Source organism: Neofelis nebulosa, chromosome 18 (assembly GCF_028018385.1).
Source record: "Neofelis nebulosa isolate mNeoNeb1 chromosome 18, mNeoNeb1.pri, whole genome shotgun sequence".
Taxonomy (NCBI): domain Eukaryota; kingdom Metazoa; phylum Chordata; class Mammalia; order Carnivora; family Felidae; genus Neofelis; species Neofelis nebulosa.
In genome coordinates, this window is record NC_080799.1 from 14,438,307 (window position 1) to 14,460,111 (window position 21,805).

The following is a 21,805-nucleotide window of genomic DNA, read 5'->3' on the forward strand; positions in this document are numbered from 1 at the left end:
TTCAAAAAACGTTAGAAGCAGTGCAGTTCCTGGATCGTGGGGTGGTTCTAGTTTTTGAACCTGTTGCTCATCACAACAAGTGCCCTTCTTTTTTTTTTTTTTTTTTTTTTTTTAATTTTTTTTTTCAACGTTTTTTATTTATTTTTGGGACAGAGAGAGACAGAGCATGAACGGGGGAGGGGCAGAGAGAGAGGGAGACACAGAATCGGAAACAGGCTCCAGGCTCCGAGCCATCGGCCCAGAGCCTGACGCGGGGCTCGAACTCACGGACCGCGAGATCGTGACCTGGCTGAAGTCGGACGCTTAACCGACTGCGCCACCCAGGCGCCCCAACAAGTGCCCTTCTTAATCCCCATCCCCCTCCACCCGCCATCCCCCTCCCCTCTGGTAAGCATCACTTTGTTCTCTACAGTGAAGAGTCTGTTTCTTGGTTTGCCTCTCTCTCTTTTTCCCTGTGTTGTTTTGTTTTAGACTCCACATGTGAGTGAAATCATATGGTGTGTGTCTTTTTCAGACTGATTTCACTTAGCTTAATACTCTCTAGCTCCATCCACATTGTTGCAGATGGCAAGATTTCATTCTTTTTTACGGCTGAATAATAGTCCATTGTGTGTTTTTACCGCACCTTCTTTATCCATTCATCACTCGATGGACATTTGGGCTCTTTCCATAATATGGCTGTTGCAGATAGTGCTGCCGTAAACATCAGAGTGCAGGTACCCCCTTTAAATTAACATTTTTGCATTCTTTGTACCTAGTAGTGCAAAGATGCTCAGCCTCACTCATCATCAGGGAAATGCAATGAGATAGCAACTCACACCTGTCAGAATGGCCTAAAATCAACAACACAAGACACAACAGATGTTTGAGGATGCGGAGAAAGAGGAACCCTCTTGCACTGTTGGTGGGAATGCAAACTGGCGCAGCCGCTTCGGAAAACAGTATGGCGGTTCCTTAAAATTTAAAACGAGAACAACCCTACGATCCAGCAACTGCACTACCTCTAATGTTTTGTTTTGTTGTTAATTCGTCTCCGAGTCTCCAAAATGAAGGGTCAGGGGGCATGTAACACAAGAACGTTAACACACTTTCTCCTTGACTGAGAAAGTTCATCAACTTCTCAGCCTTTGCTAATATTATCTGGGGTTTGGGGCACAAACATTCTTTTCCTTTATTTCCATTTTATACCTTTCAGAATAGCTTTACGGTTAAATTCATTTCAGTAACAAGATGTACGATTATTCAGGCAACTGTATTTTAACACTTAACTGCTAGCAGTCCTGTTTGCCACGCCCAGACCCCAGCATGGTGACAGAGGGAGACAGACACCTCTGAGCAGGTGTCAGCCCCAGTGTTTTTCATCCTGACCACAGCGATGGCGCCCAGGCCCACTTACAGAGTAAGCCACCTTCCCTTGCTTTTTAAATGTCTATTCACCTCTATTAGCTGGAATGCTTTACGTGATTTTTTAAATTTTTTAATGTATTTTGAGAGAGACAGAGGCGCAAGCAGGGGAGGGGAAGAGAGAGAGAACAAGAGAGAGAGAGAATTCCAAGCAGGTTCCGCACCGTCAGCGGGGAGCTCCGTGCGGGGCTTGAACTCATCAACTGAACTGTGAGACCATGACCTGAGCCAAAATCGAGTCGGACGCTCAACCAACTGAGCCACCCAGGCGCCCCTGCCTTAACATAATTTTTAAAGAAAGACACGTGCCTGCTTTATGTCCTGGTTCTTCCATGTATGAGATACTGCTTTTCCACATGTAAAAGCAACTCAGCACAAAAACATTCACCGGGTCTTTGGTCAAAATTCTGTGGTTGGCTCATACTGCCCTCGTGGCCTGAAGTGCCTCTGCCCCTTGTTTGATTTTATTCATCTTTGTTATTCTCTTACCATTATTTATATGAAAGACCATGCACATACGGTATGCATAAAGCATACAGGTGCAGCATAATAATATACAGCAATATAATAATATACAGATGGAATGGAGACGTGTTTTCATTGCTGTCCTGGCAAAAATTCAGTCTTGCACGAGCTCTTCCTGTGTCTGTCTCTCCAGACCATGGACTGTTTCAGGGCAAAGACTGTGTTGTTTATTTTTGCATTCATTGAACTTAGCACAGTCCCAGGCACGTATGAGGCCCTCCATAATATTTATTAAGTTACTGAATAATATATTTCTTTGCATAAACTTTAGAGACAAAATTGAAAAGCCTGGCATTCTGAAATCATTATAGGGAACAAATATGCCATAAAAACAATACCTTAATATATTAGGAACGCTTCTAAATCTACAATAAAACCACCGGAGATCCCAATGGGGAAATAAGCAGATAATTCTTAAAAAGGGAAAGAATTGCTAAACTTGAAACTCTCCAATTTCCTTTTAATTGTAAATTCATAAAAACAAGAATGTCTTTCCTCACCTCTCAAAACAATATTCTCTATCACCTGTAATTTTTATTTTATCCTTCTCTTAAAAGCTTCATTAGACTCCATTGGACACATTTTTATAATATTGCTCTTGTGTAGACATTAAAAAAAAGACATAAGCAAAATACATTTGGTAGATGTTCTCACTTTCAACATCTTAATTCTTCTGAATTACTTTTTGACTCAGAAGTTTGTTTGGGTTTTTTTTCCACGTAATTTATCCTTTGCCTCATTGAAAGCATCGACAGTGAGCGTGTCCTCAAAGCATCTACAAAAGAACTAAAACACAGCACGGGGCTCCAAGGCGACTCAGCAGAGATCTCTTGCTTGGGACCTTTTGTGCAACATATCTGATTCATCACTTCTACCCCTCTGCATACATTTTTGGTAACTTGGGTTTAAAGCAATACCCCCGCCAATTTCTTTAGAATTTTTCTTCCAAGCAGCTTTCTTTTTTTTCCCTCCAGCTTTATTGAGATATAATTGACATATAAAGCTATATAAGCTTAAGGGGTCCAATATGTTGATTTGACACACTTACATATTATAAAGTGATTATTGCCATAGAGTTAGCTAACACCTCTGTTACATCCCCTAATTACCATCTCTTATTTTTGGTGATGAGAACATTTAAGATGATCTAATCGCTGGGTGATTTTCCAAGTATGTGATACAGTATTATTGGCTATGATTACCATGCTGTGCCCTAGGTTCCCCAGCATCTAAGTTTGGATGTTTGTATACTTTGACCAACACAATATTTTTAAAGCATGAAACTCGGGACTGATAAGTATTTACATACCTTGTGGACGGGAATAGAAATTAGTTTGAAGCTCCTGGAAAGGATTTGGACGGCAGGTTTTAAGAACATTAAGGCAGCCCTACCTTCTGCTACCGTAACCGCAGTTCTAGGATTATTCTCTTAATAAAACCTGAAGGGTGAACAAGCTTTACACAGTTGCTCATTATGGTCCAACCTGAACAAAACGAAATTGTCTCAGAATTAGGGAAAAAAATTAACCGAATTTGGGAAAGGATGGTGAGCGATTGTTACTTTCTTCTACAGTTTTCAAGATATCTCAGTAGGATGGGGTTATTTTTGTAATCTTTAAAACAAACAAAAAAAGGCAGTGAAACTCTGCTCAGTTGCCTGAACCTAAACACAGTTTGGGAGCACAGAAGCCAAGTGCCCCTTGCCTCCCTTCTTGATTTGTCTCTGGTTAGTTTGGTTTCCATGGAGGAGACAGAGTGTAAGACCCACAATGTTTTCCCACCGGTTTGAGATTGCAACATGGCGGGTGGGATGGACACCAGTCTAGGTTCCAACGAGACAAATTCTTCCGTGTTCCCAAAGAGATGTGCGTAGCTAGGTTCAGGGCTTTTGTCTTGGGGACTTTGGTCCGTTCTGCCACAGATGCGTTCCAAACACCTAGCATGGTACCTGCTACCGTCTAGGCATCCAGTAAGTATTCTTTGAATATGTACATAAGTACAGAAATATATAAATAAATTGTTGCTCGGCGGCAGGGTTTTTGTTTGGTTTGGGGGATTACTGGTTTTAATGCCTCCATGCCAGCAGTGACTTCAGAAACTGACCCATGGGGGCGCCTGGGTGGCGCAGTTGGTTAAGCGTCCGACTTCAGCCAGGTCACGATCTCGCGGTCCGTGAGTTCGAGCCCCGCGTCAGGCTCTGGGCTGATGGCTTGGAGCCTGGAGCCTGTTTCCGAGTCTGTGTCTCCCTCTCTCTCTGCTCCTCCCCCGTTCATGCTCTGTCTCTGTCCCAAAAATAAATAAAAAACGTTGAAAAAAAAAATTAAAAAAAAAAAAAAAAGAAACTGACCCATGATTCCCGGGGTTATTAAAAGCAGTGTTGGTGTCGAGGCCCACTCTGGATAACCAGTGGGTAACTGGTGTTCCTATGTCCAGATGTTCCCTAGGCTTCTCTTCTGTGCTGGGGACGGGGGAGTTGTGTGTCAGCAGGGGCTAGGAGGTGTCGCAGGCAGAGCGCTCATGCCCACAGCATCCGTTGAAGGACTTTGTCTTTCTTGCCAAAATGATCACCTCACAGAAAAGTCCGAACCAAGTCATGGCGGAACAAGGGTTGGGCAGCGGAATTTCCACCAGATGAGCTCTGATGGGTGATGTTTTGCCTATTCCTACAGCTTCGAAACAACAAGGCTAAAGACGTCTGCTTGGACCAGGGGCCACTGGAGAACCATACAGCAATACTGTACCCATGCCATGGCTGGGGACCCCAGGTAGGAGCCCATCTCTGACCAGGAGGAGTAAAATCACCAGCCTCCAGAGGATCTGTGGGGCGTCTTTTGTTCTCTACTTTGTAGCTGTTCTGTGTTCCGAGATTTTAAGGAGAAGGGCGGGGGGTGGGGTGCATTCTGGTTGTTCCTGCATAGCAGTTGGGAAAAGATTCATGAGTGTTTGCGTCAGCACAGATATTAAGAGGATCAATGGGCACACTGCATACCGGATAGAGAATGTGAATACGTTTCACAGTCATGTGCAATTAGGCAAGTATCTGCCACATGGGCATACGTTCTAATCATAACTATATATGCCCACTTACGCGTACTTCAAAGAAATAACAGACTTCCTCATGAGAACATGCCTGACATGTTCATCCCGAAGGACCAGCTGGGTGGTAAGTGTGATCGGGTCTGTAAGTACAAAAGCTAAGTGCTAACTGGGGAAGAGAAACGTGCCGGTAGTAACATTTCAGAGAACACACGCCTTCTCCGGTTTCTCAGGAGAACACAGAATAACTCAAAAAGGGCAACACATTCGACCAACATTGTGAAAATAGAGCCTAGTCAATGAATTTCCCTCGGCAACTTTGTGCTAACCCAAGGTGTGTGTGCACATGTATGCATACGTGTGTGTTTACGTATGTATGTGTGTGCATGTGTGTGAATAAAGAGCTTGGCAGAAATTGTCTGAGATTTGGGAGAAAACGTACCCAAAAATGTCATTAGACTTGACATTCACAAAAGTTTAAGACATTTTTTCATGTCAACTAATAGGAATAAAAGGCAGGCTACAAACGGGGAAAACATTTATGACGCGGTCCTCGTGGAGCACCAGACAGGTGATTCTGAGCCAGACTCAGTGATTCCCTCTCTCTGGATCTCAGTTTGCTCCTCTGTAATAGGAAGACACTGGACAAAATGCCCCGTCAGCTCCCTTGGTCCGTCTCTTGTTCCGTGAACCCAAAGACATTCAGTTGCCAATTCACATTCAGGAGTCGCGCACGCACGTTCAGGCAGGCATTCGTTACGGCTCATGGGTTTCCTCTGTTCCTGGCACTTTTGCTTCCCGTTAAGCCAATACCTGGAAGGAGAGGAATTGTGTTCTCTCTACCATGATGACAGGTAGTTCTTTCCCTTTTTTTAAGTGTACTTACTTATTTTGAGGGAGAGGGAGCAAGCGCGAGCAGGGGAGAGGGAGAGAGAGAATCCCAAGCAGGCTCTGAGCTGCCCAACGTGGAGCTCAATCCCATGAACCATGAGATCAGAACCTGAGCTGAAATTGGGAGCCAGACATTTACCCGACTGAACCACGCGGGCTGCCCCATGGCAGGGAGTTCTGATAGTCCAGACCCTCAGCATCCCTTCAGTGTGTGACAGGTCCTCTGAAGGTAGATAATGGGTACTGCGAGCCAGATCAAATCCTGAGCCCTTTGCTTCTGGGGGGTAGACAGGCAGCATGGGGAAACTGAGGCACAGAGGAGCGAGTGCCTGTGAGCAAAGCAGACGAGAACCCACGCCCTCCAGCCTGACTAAAGTGCTCTACATTCAAACCCAACGCATGTGCATCAAGATGATTTACTTGGCTAAAAGCACGCGTGGGGAGCAGGAGAGCGACCAGGCTCTCCACAGGGAGGCACTCCGAGCAAAGGCATTAGGGACTAACGAATCCAGGGAGTGTATCCGTTCATTTATCCGTTTGCTCAACGAGTGTATCTTTCTCACTGACCGCAGGTGCTGGTCATGAGTATATATGGCGGTGGGTAGGCTTTGGTCCCTGCTCTCAGATGGGTTCCACTTGAGGGAAGAGACAAAGAGACAGGAGACTCTATAGCATAGGAAGTGTGGAAAGAACAAGATAGCCCAGGGGCTGGAACACAGAAGGCGGCCCAGCATGGCTGGTGCTCAGAGTTGTGAGAGGGGAGGGCTGGCTGGGAGATCATGCAGAAGGGGATGGAGAGGTGGGTCTCCCAAGGCCAGAGAAGGCATGCTCCAAGACACAGGTCCTTGTCTTCATGGTGCATGGTGTGAAAACCTTCTGGCTTCTGAACTTCTGCCCCCCCCCCCCCCGGAGCTTCTGAGTCAGGGGGCCTGGGGTGGGAGGGGAGATTTTGCATTTCTAACAAGTTCCCAGATGATGCCACGATGCTGGCCTGACCAGTGTGGGACTCGACTCTGGGGGTACTAGGGAACCACCAGGGGCGCCGGGCGGGTGGTGGTGACGGCTTAGATCGGGCTTAGATTGAACTCTCGGAGGAGTTCAGAGAGGGGTGGATGCTACGGAAGCATCCTGGCCATCGGCCCCCGCTGACTCTCCAGCTCTTCCCTCGCAGGGTCTGGAGGTGACAAGGACCCTGGAAGCCTTGGTGACCTGGGCAGTGGAGGTGGGGAGCCGTGGCCTGCAAGGGATGGTCAAGTCAGACATTTAAGAGGCCACATCTTGGGACAGGCCATATGACAAGCTGGCAATCGAGCCCAACTGGTGCTGGGTGAGCTGGCGGGGAGGGGGACATCGGGACATGGTGGTATTGCGCCAGGAGGGCAGCGGGAGCCTGGACGCTAAGCCCTGGGGATGTCGGCTTCTGAGCCACACTGCTGTATGTGACTGTCATTCGGGAGATGCCGGGAGTAGTGTTTGGAAAAATACTTAACTCCCAGGTTTCTCCACCCAGTGTTCCGAACAGGTAACATTTGAGCTAAGTACTTGCTAACTGTGGCATAATAGACACTGTCATGTTTAGATATCTGCATAATCAAAAACTGGCCTGTGAAGCCAACCTCTGGGCATGAGAAAAGGAATCAAGGTGGTCTAATAAATGTCTCCCAGAGATCTGAGGGCTTCCCGGTGCAGCTCCGGAATTCATCTTTCCTGGGTTCCACCTGCACACAGGGCTTTTTCCAATGAATTCTCCTCCCATTTAGCGGATTATAGAATGAAAAAGCAAGGGAGGCTGTCCATTGACCCCCCCCCCTCCCCGCGCCCCAGCGCTGGGATGAACACCTAGGAGGGGACCATGGTTGTTTCCCATCAGCTGATTTTTTTAAGTAAGTCTAATGTTGTTTTCTGTTCTACCACATGTTCTGAATTGAGAAGGCACCCTGGGTACTTCTCTCCAGCTGCCAGGCTGCCCCCCACCCCCACCGTCGCTCATCAAGGTTTCCTCCCCCTCCTTGCAAAACCACTCCCTCTGCACTGGGAGTGAGTTCCCCACCAGTCACGTGCCTTGGCATCTTTTAAAACCGCTCCGTAAAGTGCTTTGGGCAAACAGAGACTGAATCAAAGCTCCTGGAACGAGGCAACTCCCAGAAGAAGAAACTGGTGTTCCACGGACATTGTGAGCTTAATTAATGGACTCTCGGTCGTAATTTATTATCCGACAGCAATTAAACAGAGAGAAAATAAGCACCGAGGAGGGTGATCTCCTGTCTTCCAACATGTGTTTGCCAACAAAATGGAAAAGGTTCCTTGCCACTCGGAGAGCCTGCTCTCTCACAAGTGTCTGTCAGCGAGCTGCTGACCAGCCTCGCTCTTGTCTGCTTACTAATTGGGATTGGATACGGATTGGATACGTGCCCGTTTCTTTTCGAGCTCAAGTTTTACCTAAAAATGGGGTGTCAACGATGCAGCAATAGCCTCTGGTGTCAGCTCGACCTCATTGAGAGCCGGGGTTCTTGTCTAAGGAGGCCCTCAGCTCCCCCACCCGGCTCCAGGCTGCCGATCTGGGCCCAGGTCAGGTGGTTGCCCTGCAGGCCTATCAGCCATGAGATTGGCCTCTTCTGTCAGCCCCTTCCTGCTCCCTCCCCATCCACCTGGTCAACCTGTCAGCCACCCCCTGGCCACTCCTTCTGATTTCCCTTGAGGACCAAGGGCAAGGAGAGAGAAGGGTGGGCAGTGCTGCCCCCAGGGGCCCCCAGGCACATGCGCATCTTCCTTCTTACCCTTTAACAGCCCCAATGGCTCTGGGCTGCTCTCTTGAGCCCCTGCCGCTGAGCTGTTGCTGAGGTCCCAACGGACTGTGGCCCAGAGCTTCATGGAACAGCCCTGAGCACTGGGCCAGAGCCATGGCTGGGCGGAGACAGGGAATAGAAATGCTGGCGATAGGGGCACCGGGGTGGCTCGGTCAGTTAGGCATCTGACTCTTGAGTTCAACTCAGGTCATGATCTCACGGTCTGTGGGTTTGAGCCCTGTGTCGGGCCCTGCGCTGGCAGCGTGGAGCCTGCTTGGGATTCTCTCTCGCCCTCTCTCTCTCTCTCTGCCCCTCCACTGCTCGTGCTGTCTCTCTCTCTCTCTCTCTCTCTCAAAATAAATAAATAAACATTAAAAAATTGTTCATGCTGGCCGTAAACCCATTTCTGTTTTTAGTGATATGTTTAATCCTACCGGGTGGGTAGGTCCCCCCCCCGCCTCCACCCCCGATTTTACAAAAATGAGAACGTTGAGGTTCAGGTAGTGCCGTGACATTTTTCAAACTCAAGTCCTGTGACTCCTGCTCGTGAACCCTGGGCTGTGGCATCTGGCGCGTTCTGGGGAGCCCGTCTCATTCCCTTGAGTGAGCCCCCATGGTTCGCTAGCCCGCGGGAAGGCGTGGTGGAAGGACTTGTGTTGAGCACGGACACGATGCTAGGCAAGAGGTAAGGGCAGAGGCATGGAGGTTGGTGGGGGGAACGTGCATATGGCATGTTCGGGGGACAGTGATATGGTTGTTGTAGGGCAACCAATAGGGACAGGGTATTGAGAGCCCTGGGTGCCAGGATGAAGGGCCGGGGCTCCCCCCTGAGCATCTCGGGTGTGGTCCAGAGAGCGTGAGCCACCAACAGTGTGTCACAAAAGCCGACTGGCCTGTGAGTCCAACCCCAGACCTCCTGAAGCTACGGCCTGAGAATCTGCATGCTGTCATCTCCAAGGGTTTTCCTGTCTCAGTCAACACCGTCTGTTGGGTGTCCATTACGGGCCGGGCTGTGTGACTTACAGGTCAGATACATCTGTATTTGCCTGACGTGAGGCCCAGTGTCCCAACCGAATTCTTCTTTCTGGTTTATAATACTACTCCTACTTCTATATAATCGGGGTTGTTTTTTTTGTTTGTTTTTCATTTTTGTGGTAAATTCATTCTTGTTAGCGTAACTGCAAGGTTTCCCTGATACATGCTGTCAGGTCACCTCCCCTCGATCGAGGCCTGCCACCTCCAGAAGTCCCTTGAGCCCCTTCGTGATTAATCCCTCCCTCCGTCCCCAAATTTGAGGCCCAATTTCACCTCCTGGAACGGCCCACCTGGCAACAGTTCTGATACAGTTTCCTCCCTGAGCCGAGGCCCACAGCCGGCACGCCAGCACAAGGTTGGAGTCGGTGGTCCCCTGGGCATTCAAGGCGCTTCCCGTGAAACAGCCCCTAGCTGTGGCGGAACATTCTTGGAGGTGTGTATCACAGAGGGAGGTGTCAGGCTCTGTCCCAAGGCCCCTGTGACTCCCTGCACTCCAGGGAGGTATCGGAGGTCTCTCTTCTGCTTGCCCCCCCCATCAATACATTTTATTCTTCCTCCCCCTCCTTTTCAGAGAAGCTCCCATTCCTTGCCCTCGGTGAATTCATCACCAGAACGACAGATGAGAATTCTTTTATCCTGTAATTAAATTTAATCTGATCTTCGACTTATTCTTTGATGGCTTCATCTTTTAAGTGATACATCATCCAAACACCTTGTCACGATGATGCATTGTGCCAGGAAGGCGCTGGTGCCCCCCTGGAGTGACGGGGCTCCCACAGCTATTAGCACGCGGAAGGCACTCGGAAAACGCGGAAGTTAGTGACATCCAAGCAGCCTCTTGGCTTCCAGGCAAAGTCATATAAGCGTTGGGGCTCAGGGGCTGGAACCGTCGAGAGCGCACTGAAGGTACCACCCCCGGAAGGATGGCTTTGCCCCAGAAAACAGACCTGTGACTTGGGGGACGGGCCGTTCGCATTTGGTAAGAAGCAGGCCTGGGAATCCCTTTCAGTTCCTGGAGAGCATCATGAGGCCAGAGCTGGGGAGCTTTAGACCTTGTGGGAAAATCGGGTTGGAGGAGGGAGGGCAGCTACCCATGTTAAGGAAACCTGCAGAGACAAAAAAGAGAGGAGAGGGGAGAGAAAACGCCAGCGCTCTTCAACACATCCGAAATATGACACCACCGAGTCTCTGTACCATTCATTTCCATCTCTCATCTCCTGTGCGGTATTTTTAAAAACCCTCTCCTTGCGTCCCAGTGCAACACTTTATAAATTCATTTTGCCTCGTTGCAGATAGCAGGAATATTAAGCGCTTTTTTTGTTGTTGTTGTTCTTCTGACTCGTCTTCTCTCGAAATATTCAAACTGCTTCTGATTTTATTATTTCCAGGTTGTTAGCTCCTGCCTTCCAGGCCCTGCCTCCATCCAGCCTTTGTGAGCGTCCCTGGTGCCCACCTTCTCTGTAGACCTCCATGCACTTTGCACTTCTGAGACTTTCCCGAGGCTTCAGCTTTGCTTCCCTGTTTGATTTCCAATCCCCAGTTCACTTTTTTAAATTACCCCTGACAAGTGGGTCTTGAGGTCCAGGTACAGGAAGCAGGAATGCCCGATTTCCTAAATGGCATTCGGAAGTAAATGCACGTGAATTTTATCTTGCTTAAGGAGGACTCCAGGGTTAAGGAGGAATTACTGTATTACTGCTTTCTTGCCAGAATGGGTTGATGAACTATTCTTTCCAGAAAATCAGAATTCTTTTCCAGTAGAGATCTTTTTTTTTTCTTTTTTCCTTTCTTTCTCAATTTCAGAGAGAGAGAGAGAGAGAGAGACTGAGGGAGGGAGAGGGGCAAAGGGTGAGACAGATAGAAAATCTCAAGGAGGCCCCATGCTCAACATGGAGCTTGACCCAGGACTTGATCCCACGACCCTGGGATCATGACCTGAGCTGAAATCAAGAGTCGGACGCTCAAGACGGCTGAGTCACCCAGGTGCCCCTCCAGGAGAGATTCTTAGTTAAAACTTCTATGTCTGCTTAAAAGTTTAGTGGATTTTTTTCTCCAGCCACAAATGGAATAAGGAAAACTCACTGAATAGTCAGATGGTGACCACATTTTCAACTGAACCTTTCTCCCTTCCTTGCCCAGAGCTGTTAAATTCAAAGAAAGTCACTGCTAATCTTTTCCCTTTCTACTAAAGATGCAACAGCATTGTAATGAGTTTAGAAAAAAAAATTTTAAATCATCCGTAATCTCGCCATCCTAAAACAACTATGATCATTTCCGAGGTGGGCTTCCAGCCCTTGCGTTTTCAAAGAAGTATGTTGCCTTCCTAGGCTGTTCACAAATCGTTGAATTAATGACATCGCTTCTTCTGAAGGACAAGAAGAGGGAGGTGGAACCTACTGGTGAAGAAGTCTTCAGTGCCTTAACACTAGCAGGTGCAGTGGCGAAACAGGAAAACATTACAATAGCCTCACCCCCCGGCCATTTAGTGCTGAGAGTTTCAGCGCTTCTTTGGAACAGCAATGTCTGTCGAATGGTTATTTTCAAAGACGTTGCTTGTTCAGAATGGAGAGGGTCTGAGAACCTAGCCAGTCAGACTTAAGGGCAGATCCCGAAGAGTTTATTGCTAGTGCAGCTCAGGCCATTGGTCTAAGATGTCAGGGCCTCCGAAGTCTGAGTTCCCATCAGAGAAAGCCAGAGGAAGACCAAATGTCAGTAGCACAATGTTCTAGACTGTTCTTATCTACTGTCCTACCACCTGCCTGGGTTAGAAGGTAGGGGTTGTGCAAAGTGCCAGGTTTGGGACGGCTTTCTGGAATCCCATCCATATGGGGACCACCAATGGTGCCATATACACTTGATTACGGACAAAATCAGACCCACCCTTGACACTCTACACAAGCTTAAATTGCAAATGGATTAAGAATCTAAACGTAAAATATGAAACTATATAAATACTAGAAAAGTAAAACTCAAAACCCAGAGACAATAATAGATGGATATATTTGACTACATTAAAAAAATTTTTTTAACTTGCATGGCAACATAGTACCACAAACACAGTAAAAAATACCCGACAAATGAGGAGAAAATATTTGTAACACGTACCACAAAGAGTAATTTTCTTGTAGTATAAAGGTTTCTTAAAAATTGAGGAACAAAGGACTAAAAATCTGATAGACAAATAAGAAAAAGACACAAGCAAACAAGTTGCCAAAAAAGATACATAAATGACTCCCAAATGTACAAAAAAAAAATGTTCAAACTCATTCATAATTGGGGAAGTGCAAAGCAAAATAACACCAAGAAACCATTCCTCACCTTTTTTTTTTTTTTTGCACATTTTGCATATTTGCAAAAATTAAAACATTTGAGAACATGTTCCAGGTTCTGGAGAAAACTCCAGCCTCATAGGTTGCCTATAGAAATACAAATTGGTGCCTTTTTTTTTTTTTTGAAGGGAGTTTGGCAATCCTTACCAAAGCTACAGTATGCTTACTTTTTGACCTAGCAATCCACTTGCAAAAATCTACACTGAAGATACATTTCCAACAATGTGAAAACACACATGTGCACTCCTGCATTATTTGCAGTTGCAAAATACTGGAAACCACTTTAATGCCTATTCGTAGGCATAACATGGGCCATCCCTGTGAACTGATACTGAGTAATTTCCCCATACGGTTAGATGCAAAAGGCAAACTACAAAGGAAGATGCTTACTATGCTAACCGTTATTTAAGACAAATGGCCTCTGAAAAGTAAATACCTTTATCTGCTCATCTGTGCAAGAGATTCAGGAAGGATAAACCAGAAACTGATGAGATTGGTTACCTGCTGGAGGTGGGTGAGAACAGGGTGGACGGAACGTGGGAGCAGAATAAGGAATCAAAGGGGAGTGACACCTCTGAGCGCAGTTTTCTGTCAAGTCCTGACTCGTAGAACCACCGTAATATCGAGAATCTCTGAGAAATAATAATAATTTCAACATTCAAAGATGTAAGGAAGAAGACCCACAATAGGATGCAAACAGTAAATGAAAAAAAAAAAAATTCACCCAACTAAATGAATAACATAACTGCACTGTTGGATGGGGAAGAATAATGCCAATCTCAATGGCTTGGAACCAGTTTGGACAGTTTTGACTGGATTCTAGAAACTTAAAGGAAAAAAGAACCGTTGCCAATAACGCATTCTAGTCAGTAAGCTTGTTTTCCACAGGAGTCTGGGTTCACAATTCTGAAACTACTGTATGTGAACAAGTAAGTATATAAAGTATGGATAACGGACATGATTTCACTCATAGGTGGAATTTGAGAAATGTAACAGATGTTCATACGGGAAAGGCAGGAAAAATAAGACAAAAACAGAGAGGGAGGCAAACCATAAATACGGAGAACTCTTAAATACGGAGAACAAAATGTGGGTTGATGGCGGTTGGGGGTGGGGAAAATGGGTAATGGACATTAAGGAGGGCACTTGTTGGGATGAGCCCTGGGTGTTATATGTAACTGATGAGTCACTGGAGTCTATTCCTGAAGCCAAGACTACACGGTGTGTTAACTAACTTGAGGATAAAAAGAAAAAAGGAAAAAGAAAGTATGGATACTGGGAACCTGGTCTCTTGCTGTTAGAGAAAGAGGTTATAAATAAGGAGAGGGTATGGCTAGAATGAATGTTGAGTTGCAATGTGAGGGATCAGGATGAAGTTATATTTTATAGGTGCATGTAAAAATATATAAATATACATGTATTTGGGGCGCCTGGGTGGCGCAGTCGGTTAAGCGTCCGACTTCAGCCAGGTCACGATCTCGCGGTCTGTGAGTTCGAGCCCCGCGTCAGGCTCTGGGCTGATGGCTCGGAGCCTGGAGCCTGTTTCCGATTCTGTGTCTCCCTCTCTCTCTGCCCCTCCCCCGTTCATGCTCTGTCTCTCTCTGTCCCAAAAAATAAATTAAAAAATGTTGAAAAAAAAAAAATATATATATATATAAATATACATGTATAAAACATAGAGCGAGGTGTAGAAATAAATTTGTAGAAAATGTAGGCATAAAAACAAATGTGCCTATGGGTTGGTGTACATATATATATTTCCTAGCTCTGAGAGCGTCTAGAAGCAATACAATCCAGTAGCAGTGAACACATCTAGCACCCAGATTTTGGATGACCCCAGGGATGGAGCGGAAAATACAGGGTAAGCCTGGAAAACCTTGTGGGCGGTGTCAGAATAAAAGGAAGTGCTCTTCAAAAGGTGTTGTCTTCTCAATAGAACGTAGGAGCCACCCCGAAAGGAGTTCCTTATGTACAAAGCTGGAACTATATAGCTGGAACAATAAAATATTGGATTGTCACTCATATGACTTTTTAAAATGCATGAGTCCACAGTGACATAAACTCATGGAGAGAAAGGATAGCTCTTCCTTCAGTAGAAGTCCACTTAGCAAATGTAGAAGGAATGTGGGAAGTGCAAATCACCCCGAGGAAGTCATGCCAGTAATATCTGTTGAAGTCCAGAAGTAACAATGGACGCTAAACTTGGTGGGTGAAAATATGATGAAAAAGGAGATGTTTTCAGTTTCTGAGTATCTCCCTTTATAAAGGGAAAATAGTAACTTCACAGTCGAGAAGCCCAAAAGACACTGCCTTAACCAAGTGATCAAGGTTAATGTCACTAGTAATGAGACCTCACAGACCCCTGATCTGATGCCCCGAGAAGGGCACAGCCTCACCTCTGTGGTTTGTCTCATTAAAAATGCACAACTATGACTTTAATCATGAGAAAACATCGGACAAATCCAAACTGAGGGACATTCTACAAAATAATTGCCCGGTACTCTTCAAAAGTGTCAAGGTCATTAAAAACAAGGGAAGACTGAGGAGCTATCCCAGATAGGAGGAAATTAAGGAGACGTGAGAACAGAATGCAGTGGGGGATCCTGGAAGAGAAAACATAGATGGAAACTGCTGAAATTTCTGGGAGGTCTCCGGATTAGTCAATAGGATTGTACCAGTGTGAATTCCCTGGCTTGGGTGATCATGCCATGATTATGTAAGATACTAACTTTCGGGTAAGCTGGATGCCAGGTATACTGGGAACTCCCCGTACTGTATTTGCAAATTTTTTGTAAGTCTAAAATGACTTTGACCTAAAAAGTTTAAAAAAAAAAAAAACCATCTTTTGAGAGGTCTAGTTGACTGGAATTATTGGCGGAGAGGTCAAGGGAAGGGGTGAGGGAGGTTGGAGGTGATACTCCCCTGGCTTCACCAGGAGGTAGATAGTGGTGCCATTGTTGAGATTGGAGACATGGGTTTTGGAGGATGATGTGAGTTCTGTTTGGGGAGGTGTGAGTTTGGGGGTGGGTGGGTCTTGGAAACCCCCACAGTGATGTCCTCCAGGCAGCCGGAAATTCCAACCAGATGCTGAGGACAGAGTGGGAGAGGCAGATGGGGCTTTGGGAGGGTGCACCAAGAGAGAGCAGAGCACCGATCCTAGGACAGACCCTAGCGTGGCTCCACGTTTAATGCTGCTGCCCCTCTAAAGGGGTGGCTTTACAGATGTAAAGCTGAGTTCTGAGAGTCCCCTCCAAGTCCACTCCAGGCAAGGGCATGTAAGATCTGGATGAAACCAGGGGAATGAAGTTGGGGGTGGGGAAGAGAAGGGCAGGAGCATAGCAGGAGACCCTGCTGTGGGATCCAGCCTTCTCTGGATCTGGGATCCAACTAGAAGTTACCCACAGACCTAGCCAGAGAGAACCCAATGGTCCAGGTAGCCACCTGGGGGTACTCAGCTTCCCGGAAGTATTGTCGGGGCTCTCGGGCCAGCAACCCTTGGACAGATAGCTCTGAGAACAGGCAGAGAACGGGAAGGAAACTTGGAGTAGCTGAGTGCTGGGAAGGAGCAGGGCCAGGAAATGCTGGCCCCATGAGGCCACGTGGGAGCCCATCGGAAAGAAAAGAAGTCTGGTGAATTAGAAACAAGGCCCAGTTCTCAACTGGCACATGAGGTCAGGGGGGAATAAGAACAATAAAACATACAGGGCTTCCTATGCCCCATGCCTTCTTCTCACTAACTTACTTAATTCCACAACTACCCTATGACTTAAATTGTAAAATTATCCCCATTTTGAAAATGAGGAAATAGAGTCTCATAGGGCTTAAGGCCTAAGGTCATAAAACCATTACGTGGCAGAGCTTAGATTTCTAGAGCAGGCTCCACGGTCCAAGTCTTTAGCCATATAATAGACTGCCTCATTGATGACACAGCACAAAGCCAGGAACCCTGTTTCAATTGGCAAAAATGAGAAGGTGAGACAGATTTAATTAAGATCTTGCTAAAAGGGGAGCCAAGTGTTTGCCGGCATTTCCACACTACACCCAGATAACAATCCTACCTTCCTATGTCATGCCACAGAGGCAAGAAAGAAATGTATCTGTTCATTGCAAAATAGAGTCTTTGCTTCCTGTAACTCAGGGTGAGCTTTGGAGGCATGCTTAAGAGTTGTCTCCAGATCTCTGGGGATTGGAGGGAACTATCTTGCTCGCCAGCCCCTCTCCCACTCGGCTCCTCTAACCCTCATCCTGGTGCTGCCCTCATACCAGAAGGCTCCCAGCTCTCTCCACAAAGTTATGGCGGCCAGACCCTGCCATCCCCCGCCTCCACTGGCGATGCCTTTCGTCTATCCACTCCTCAACCTGTCTCTGCAGGAAAACCACCCCCAAGGTTCTGTGGCATGAATGTGTTTCTCCGTTCGTTCTTGGTAGCGGTGCATTTTCTGGAAATCTAATGCTTTCATCAAGCATGATGAGTCCTAATGGTGGAAGAAGACTGAAGAGGGAGGCCTTTGGAACTATCCAGTCCCCTAGGAACTAGCTCTCCCTACACAACATATCTGGTTCTATCGCCTACCTTCTAAGCTCCCAGGTAGATTATTAAGTCAACTTTATTGAAGTAGAAGATCAGCACAATACACGTCATCTATTGAAAGTGTACACTTGGATGAGTTTTGACAGGGTACGTGCCTGCAGATCTCCCTTCCCAATCAAGCTACGCGACATTTCCATTTCCCCCAAAGATCCCCCCTGTCCCCGTTCTCCGCCCCCAGCTGCCAAACACCATGTGTCTGCTTGAGATACAGTTGGAGACATTTTTCTTCCCTATTCAGTTTGGGATCAGGGACACTCTGGACAGTGACAGAGAAAGTCTGTTTGTTTTTAAGAATGTACATATGCACGCGTAATCGTCAGAAACCACTCCTTCGGCCAAGCAGCAAACAAATACATTCAGCCTACAGCAGGTTCAAATCGATGGAACCCGTCTCCCTGTGTCCGGAGTAGAAGCTGGGGAAAATGCATTTTTTTCATTTAACAGTGTGTTTCTGCACTGACTAGGCCTGGTTTTAAAATGACGAGAAAGACCCTTAATGTGAAAGCAATTGCAAGCCATGTTTTTATGGACAATTCGATGGATTGTGCTGTGCTCCAGAGTCATTCCACAATCATTTGGCTGGTTTTTGTTTATTTGGCTATAACCTGCATATTTCAGTTTTCCCTCAAGGCTGTTCAATGTGGGTTAATAGTTGTGTGTGCCTCTTAGATCATCTCAGATAGAAAATTCTTTTTCTCTGCTAAATGAGAATTAATTGTATTTGAGCTCAGAGGGTTTTTTTTTTTTTCCTAATGCACTAGGGTTGTGGATAATGGCATTCGTTTCTCCTCTTGGGCCCAGCAGCCAAACCTAGAATAATCCCATTCAATTGAAAAGGCATTTATAGAGCGTTTGCTTTCTGCAAGGTACTTTCTCACTCCTTGTGCAATATAAAAACGAGTAGGATGCTGCCGTCCTAAAACAATAGCAGCAACAACAACAGCGAAAAGCTATAGCAAGGAATGTCACAGAACACACAAGTAGGTAAGCTGAACGAGATCGCATCTGGGCGGGGGCTTTGTGGAACCAGGGGAGATCCGATAGGGGTAGGGTGGGGGTATATTCCACACAGGGAAGACTTCCGGCTGTTTTTGAGAGGCCTCAAGTCACGTATTGGACCGAGCCAAGAAACCAAGAGTTACAGCTGAAAAGCTAAGCTGGGGACTTACAATAGAAGATCATGGTTAAAAAAAAAAAGTTTATTCTTAAATCAGAGGGTACTAGAGCAACTGAAGGTTGAAGCAGAGACTGATAGGATTTGAACCTGCAGGAGTAGGAAGGACAAGTAGAAACTGGCAGGGCCTGGAGGTGGGAGATCAGGAGGAAACACAGGAGAGGGGAATGGGAAGACTTGTAGCTTTGGGGAAGGGGGAGCGCGTAGGGGGGAAGATGACCCAAGTTTGCAAACCTAGAGCCTGGCAAGAGCTCAGGAGTACGGGTGTATAACAGGGAGCTGATTGCCTGTGGGCCATAACTGGGGAAGCGAGAGGCAACAAGTTTCGGGCAGTTACCGACTCAGGGGAGGAAGCTTCACCCATTGGCTCCTCAGTGGAGCACGTGATGGGTGAGTGCATGCTTCTCCTGCTCTTTGTGGGATTGCGTCGCTAGAACGTCGCAGTGAGCATCGCAGTGAGCGTCGTACTGAGGTGGCAAATCCCACAGACAGTGGCTTGGCCTTGACTTTGTGGGGGAGCACGTGGGCAGAAGGTGAGAAGACAGCTTCCAACGACAGAGCAGATTAGATACTTCGAAGGGTCTGCCCACCGCTGCATAAGCAGATGTTAAATCAGCTACAACAAATATCATTTTAAACCCATGCTAGCTGCACAAAAAGCGGTTGTATCCATTAGCTTTTGCTGCATTAACAAATCACCCCAAGACACTTTCAGGTAAAGAATCTGAGAGGGTTTCCTATGACAGATAGTCACCAAAGGAAATACTTCTTCTTGTAGAAGGAGATTGAGCTCAGAAGAGTGTCCTGAGCAAAGAATGAATTATTAACAAAGAAATTTATAAACATACAAGTAAATCCAAAGAAACGTTTCTTGGGGCGCCTGGGTGGCTCAGTTGGTTAAGCGGCCAACTTCAGCTCAGGTCATGATCTCACGGTCCGTGAGTTCGAGCCCCGAGTCGGGCTCTGTGCTGACAGTTCAGAGCCTGGAACCCGTTTCAGATTCTGTGTCTCCCTCTCTCTCTGCCCCTCCCCTGTTCATGCTCTGTCTCTCTCTGTCTCAAAAATAAATAAACGTTAAAAATTTTAAAAAAACAACAAAAAAACATTTCTTACGTAATAAGAATAATGTCTGCATTGGGGCAAGGAAATATAACCAAAGGCTGAACAGTTAAAAGGAGGTGATCGAATTTAGTGTCCTAACATCCTTGAATTTTATTGAGTGGAGTAGACATTTGAATATTGAATAATTTGCAGGGCACCTGGGTGGCTCAGTCAGTTAAGCATCGGACTTTGGCTCAGGTCATGATCTCACGGTTCATGGGTTCAAGCCCTGCATCCAGCTCTGTGCTGACAGCTCAGAGCCTGGACCCTGCCTCAGATTCTGTGTCCCCCTCTCTCTCTGCCCCACCCCTGCTTATGCTCTGTCTCTCTCTGTCTTTCAAAAATGAATAAACATTAAAAAAATAAAATTTAGAATATTGAATAATTTGCTCAGTAGTTAATATTAAATTTCAAGAGTGAACCGTAAAATAATAGAAATGAATAGAATTTCCCAATCCATAGAGGAGAACAATGAAATATGATAATATTCCAACAAACAAATCAAACTGAACCAATCCCAACTAAAGCAAATAAAGGAGAAAAGGGAAACAGAGAAGGCTGGATGCACAGAAAGCACAAAGAAGGATGGTAGAAATAAGGCCATATATAGCATTAAGTGCAATAAAAACAAATTGACTAAACATTTTGGCTAAAAAACATAGATTGTCACCTTAGCTTTTTTTTAATCCAGGAGTATTCTCTTTCCAAGAGACACATCTAAACATAGGAGAGAGAGGTTGAAAGTAGAAGCATGGAAACAGGCAATTCTAAAGGGCAGGATGCTGGGGTAACTAAACAAAGCACCTTCCACACAAAACAGATTCTTAAAAATGAAGTGTTCTGTTTCATGACAATGAAACTCACCAGGATGGTAGAATCCTTCTCGGCTTGGGTGCTCCTCTCACCTCTGTTATCTTCTCCCCTCTCTCCGTGCAACCACTAGAGTTGAGACCTTCATCAGCCCCTTCACCTTCCATCATGTCCCGTGGCAGGTCATTGCCCGTTTGGCAGCCAGTGTGGTTTTCCCACAAGTCAGGTGGCTCCTCAAGAAAAAGCCCCAATCCCTAAGCACCATGTGTCCGCATAATGCAGTCTCATCTGCACTCTCTCCCACCTCCCCGCTTCTGCCCCATCACAGCCATCACGCTCCCTCATGGTGAGCTATGCCTAGATCATCCAAAACACTGCATTTCTTCTGGTCTCTAGGCCTTTGGATATGTGCTCACCTTGTCTGATCTGATCTGCCCTCTCCTACTCAGTTGTTCGGCTGACTCCAACAATGCCCACTCTTCACTCTTCACTCAAATGCCCCTTCTTCTCGGATGCCTTTTCTGACCTCCCTTTTCTGAATCAGGGCCTCTTCTGCTCTGGCTATAAGAGCCCACTTAGCATATTTCATCACGTTATGTCACACTGTCGTCCTCACCTCTTTATTTGCCTGCCTCCCTGAGTAAGCTGCGAGCTCCTTGAAGACGAGTACAGTGTCACTCATTCATGATGTCAACAGCATTTATCAAGTGCCTACTACGTGCAGGCATCCTTCTAAGAGGTGGGGATGCAGCCATGAACAAAAAAGACAAAACTTCTGTCTCATGCCTCTCACATTCTACTGGATGGAGCCAGACAACTAACCCTATAAATAAGGAGAAGATATCACCTGTAAGGAGACAATATGTGCTTGGAAGGATATAAAGCAAGAAAAGGGATATAGAACACATGGTGAGGGTGAAATTTTAAGTAAGATGGTCAAGAAGATGACATTTAAGCAGGAACTTGGAAGAGGTGAGAGAGTGAGCCATTCAAATACCGGGGAAGGAACATTCAAGAGAGAAGAACGGCCAATGCAAAGACTCTGAACAGGAACAAGTGTGGCCTGTTCATGGACCAACAAGGAAGCCAGTGTGGCTGGAGTGGAGTCAGCAAAGGGCACAGT

General features: G+C 46.3%; 1 protein-coding gene across 2 annotated transcripts in view; it reads left to right on the plus strand.

Moving 5' to 3' along the window:
* The window catches only part of GALNT17 (polypeptide N-acetylgalactosaminyltransferase 17), a 444,835-nt gene that overhangs the window by 414,356 nt on the left and 8,674 nt on the right, over positions 1-21,805 (plus strand). For both annotated transcript variants that reach the window (XM_058710958.1, XM_058710959.1), the window contains exon 9: positions 4,599-4,694. In XM_058710958.1, coding sequence (XP_058566941.1) covers positions 4,599-4,694 — 96 coding nt within the window. The remainder of the gene's footprint in view (positions 1-4,598; positions 4,695-21,805) is intronic.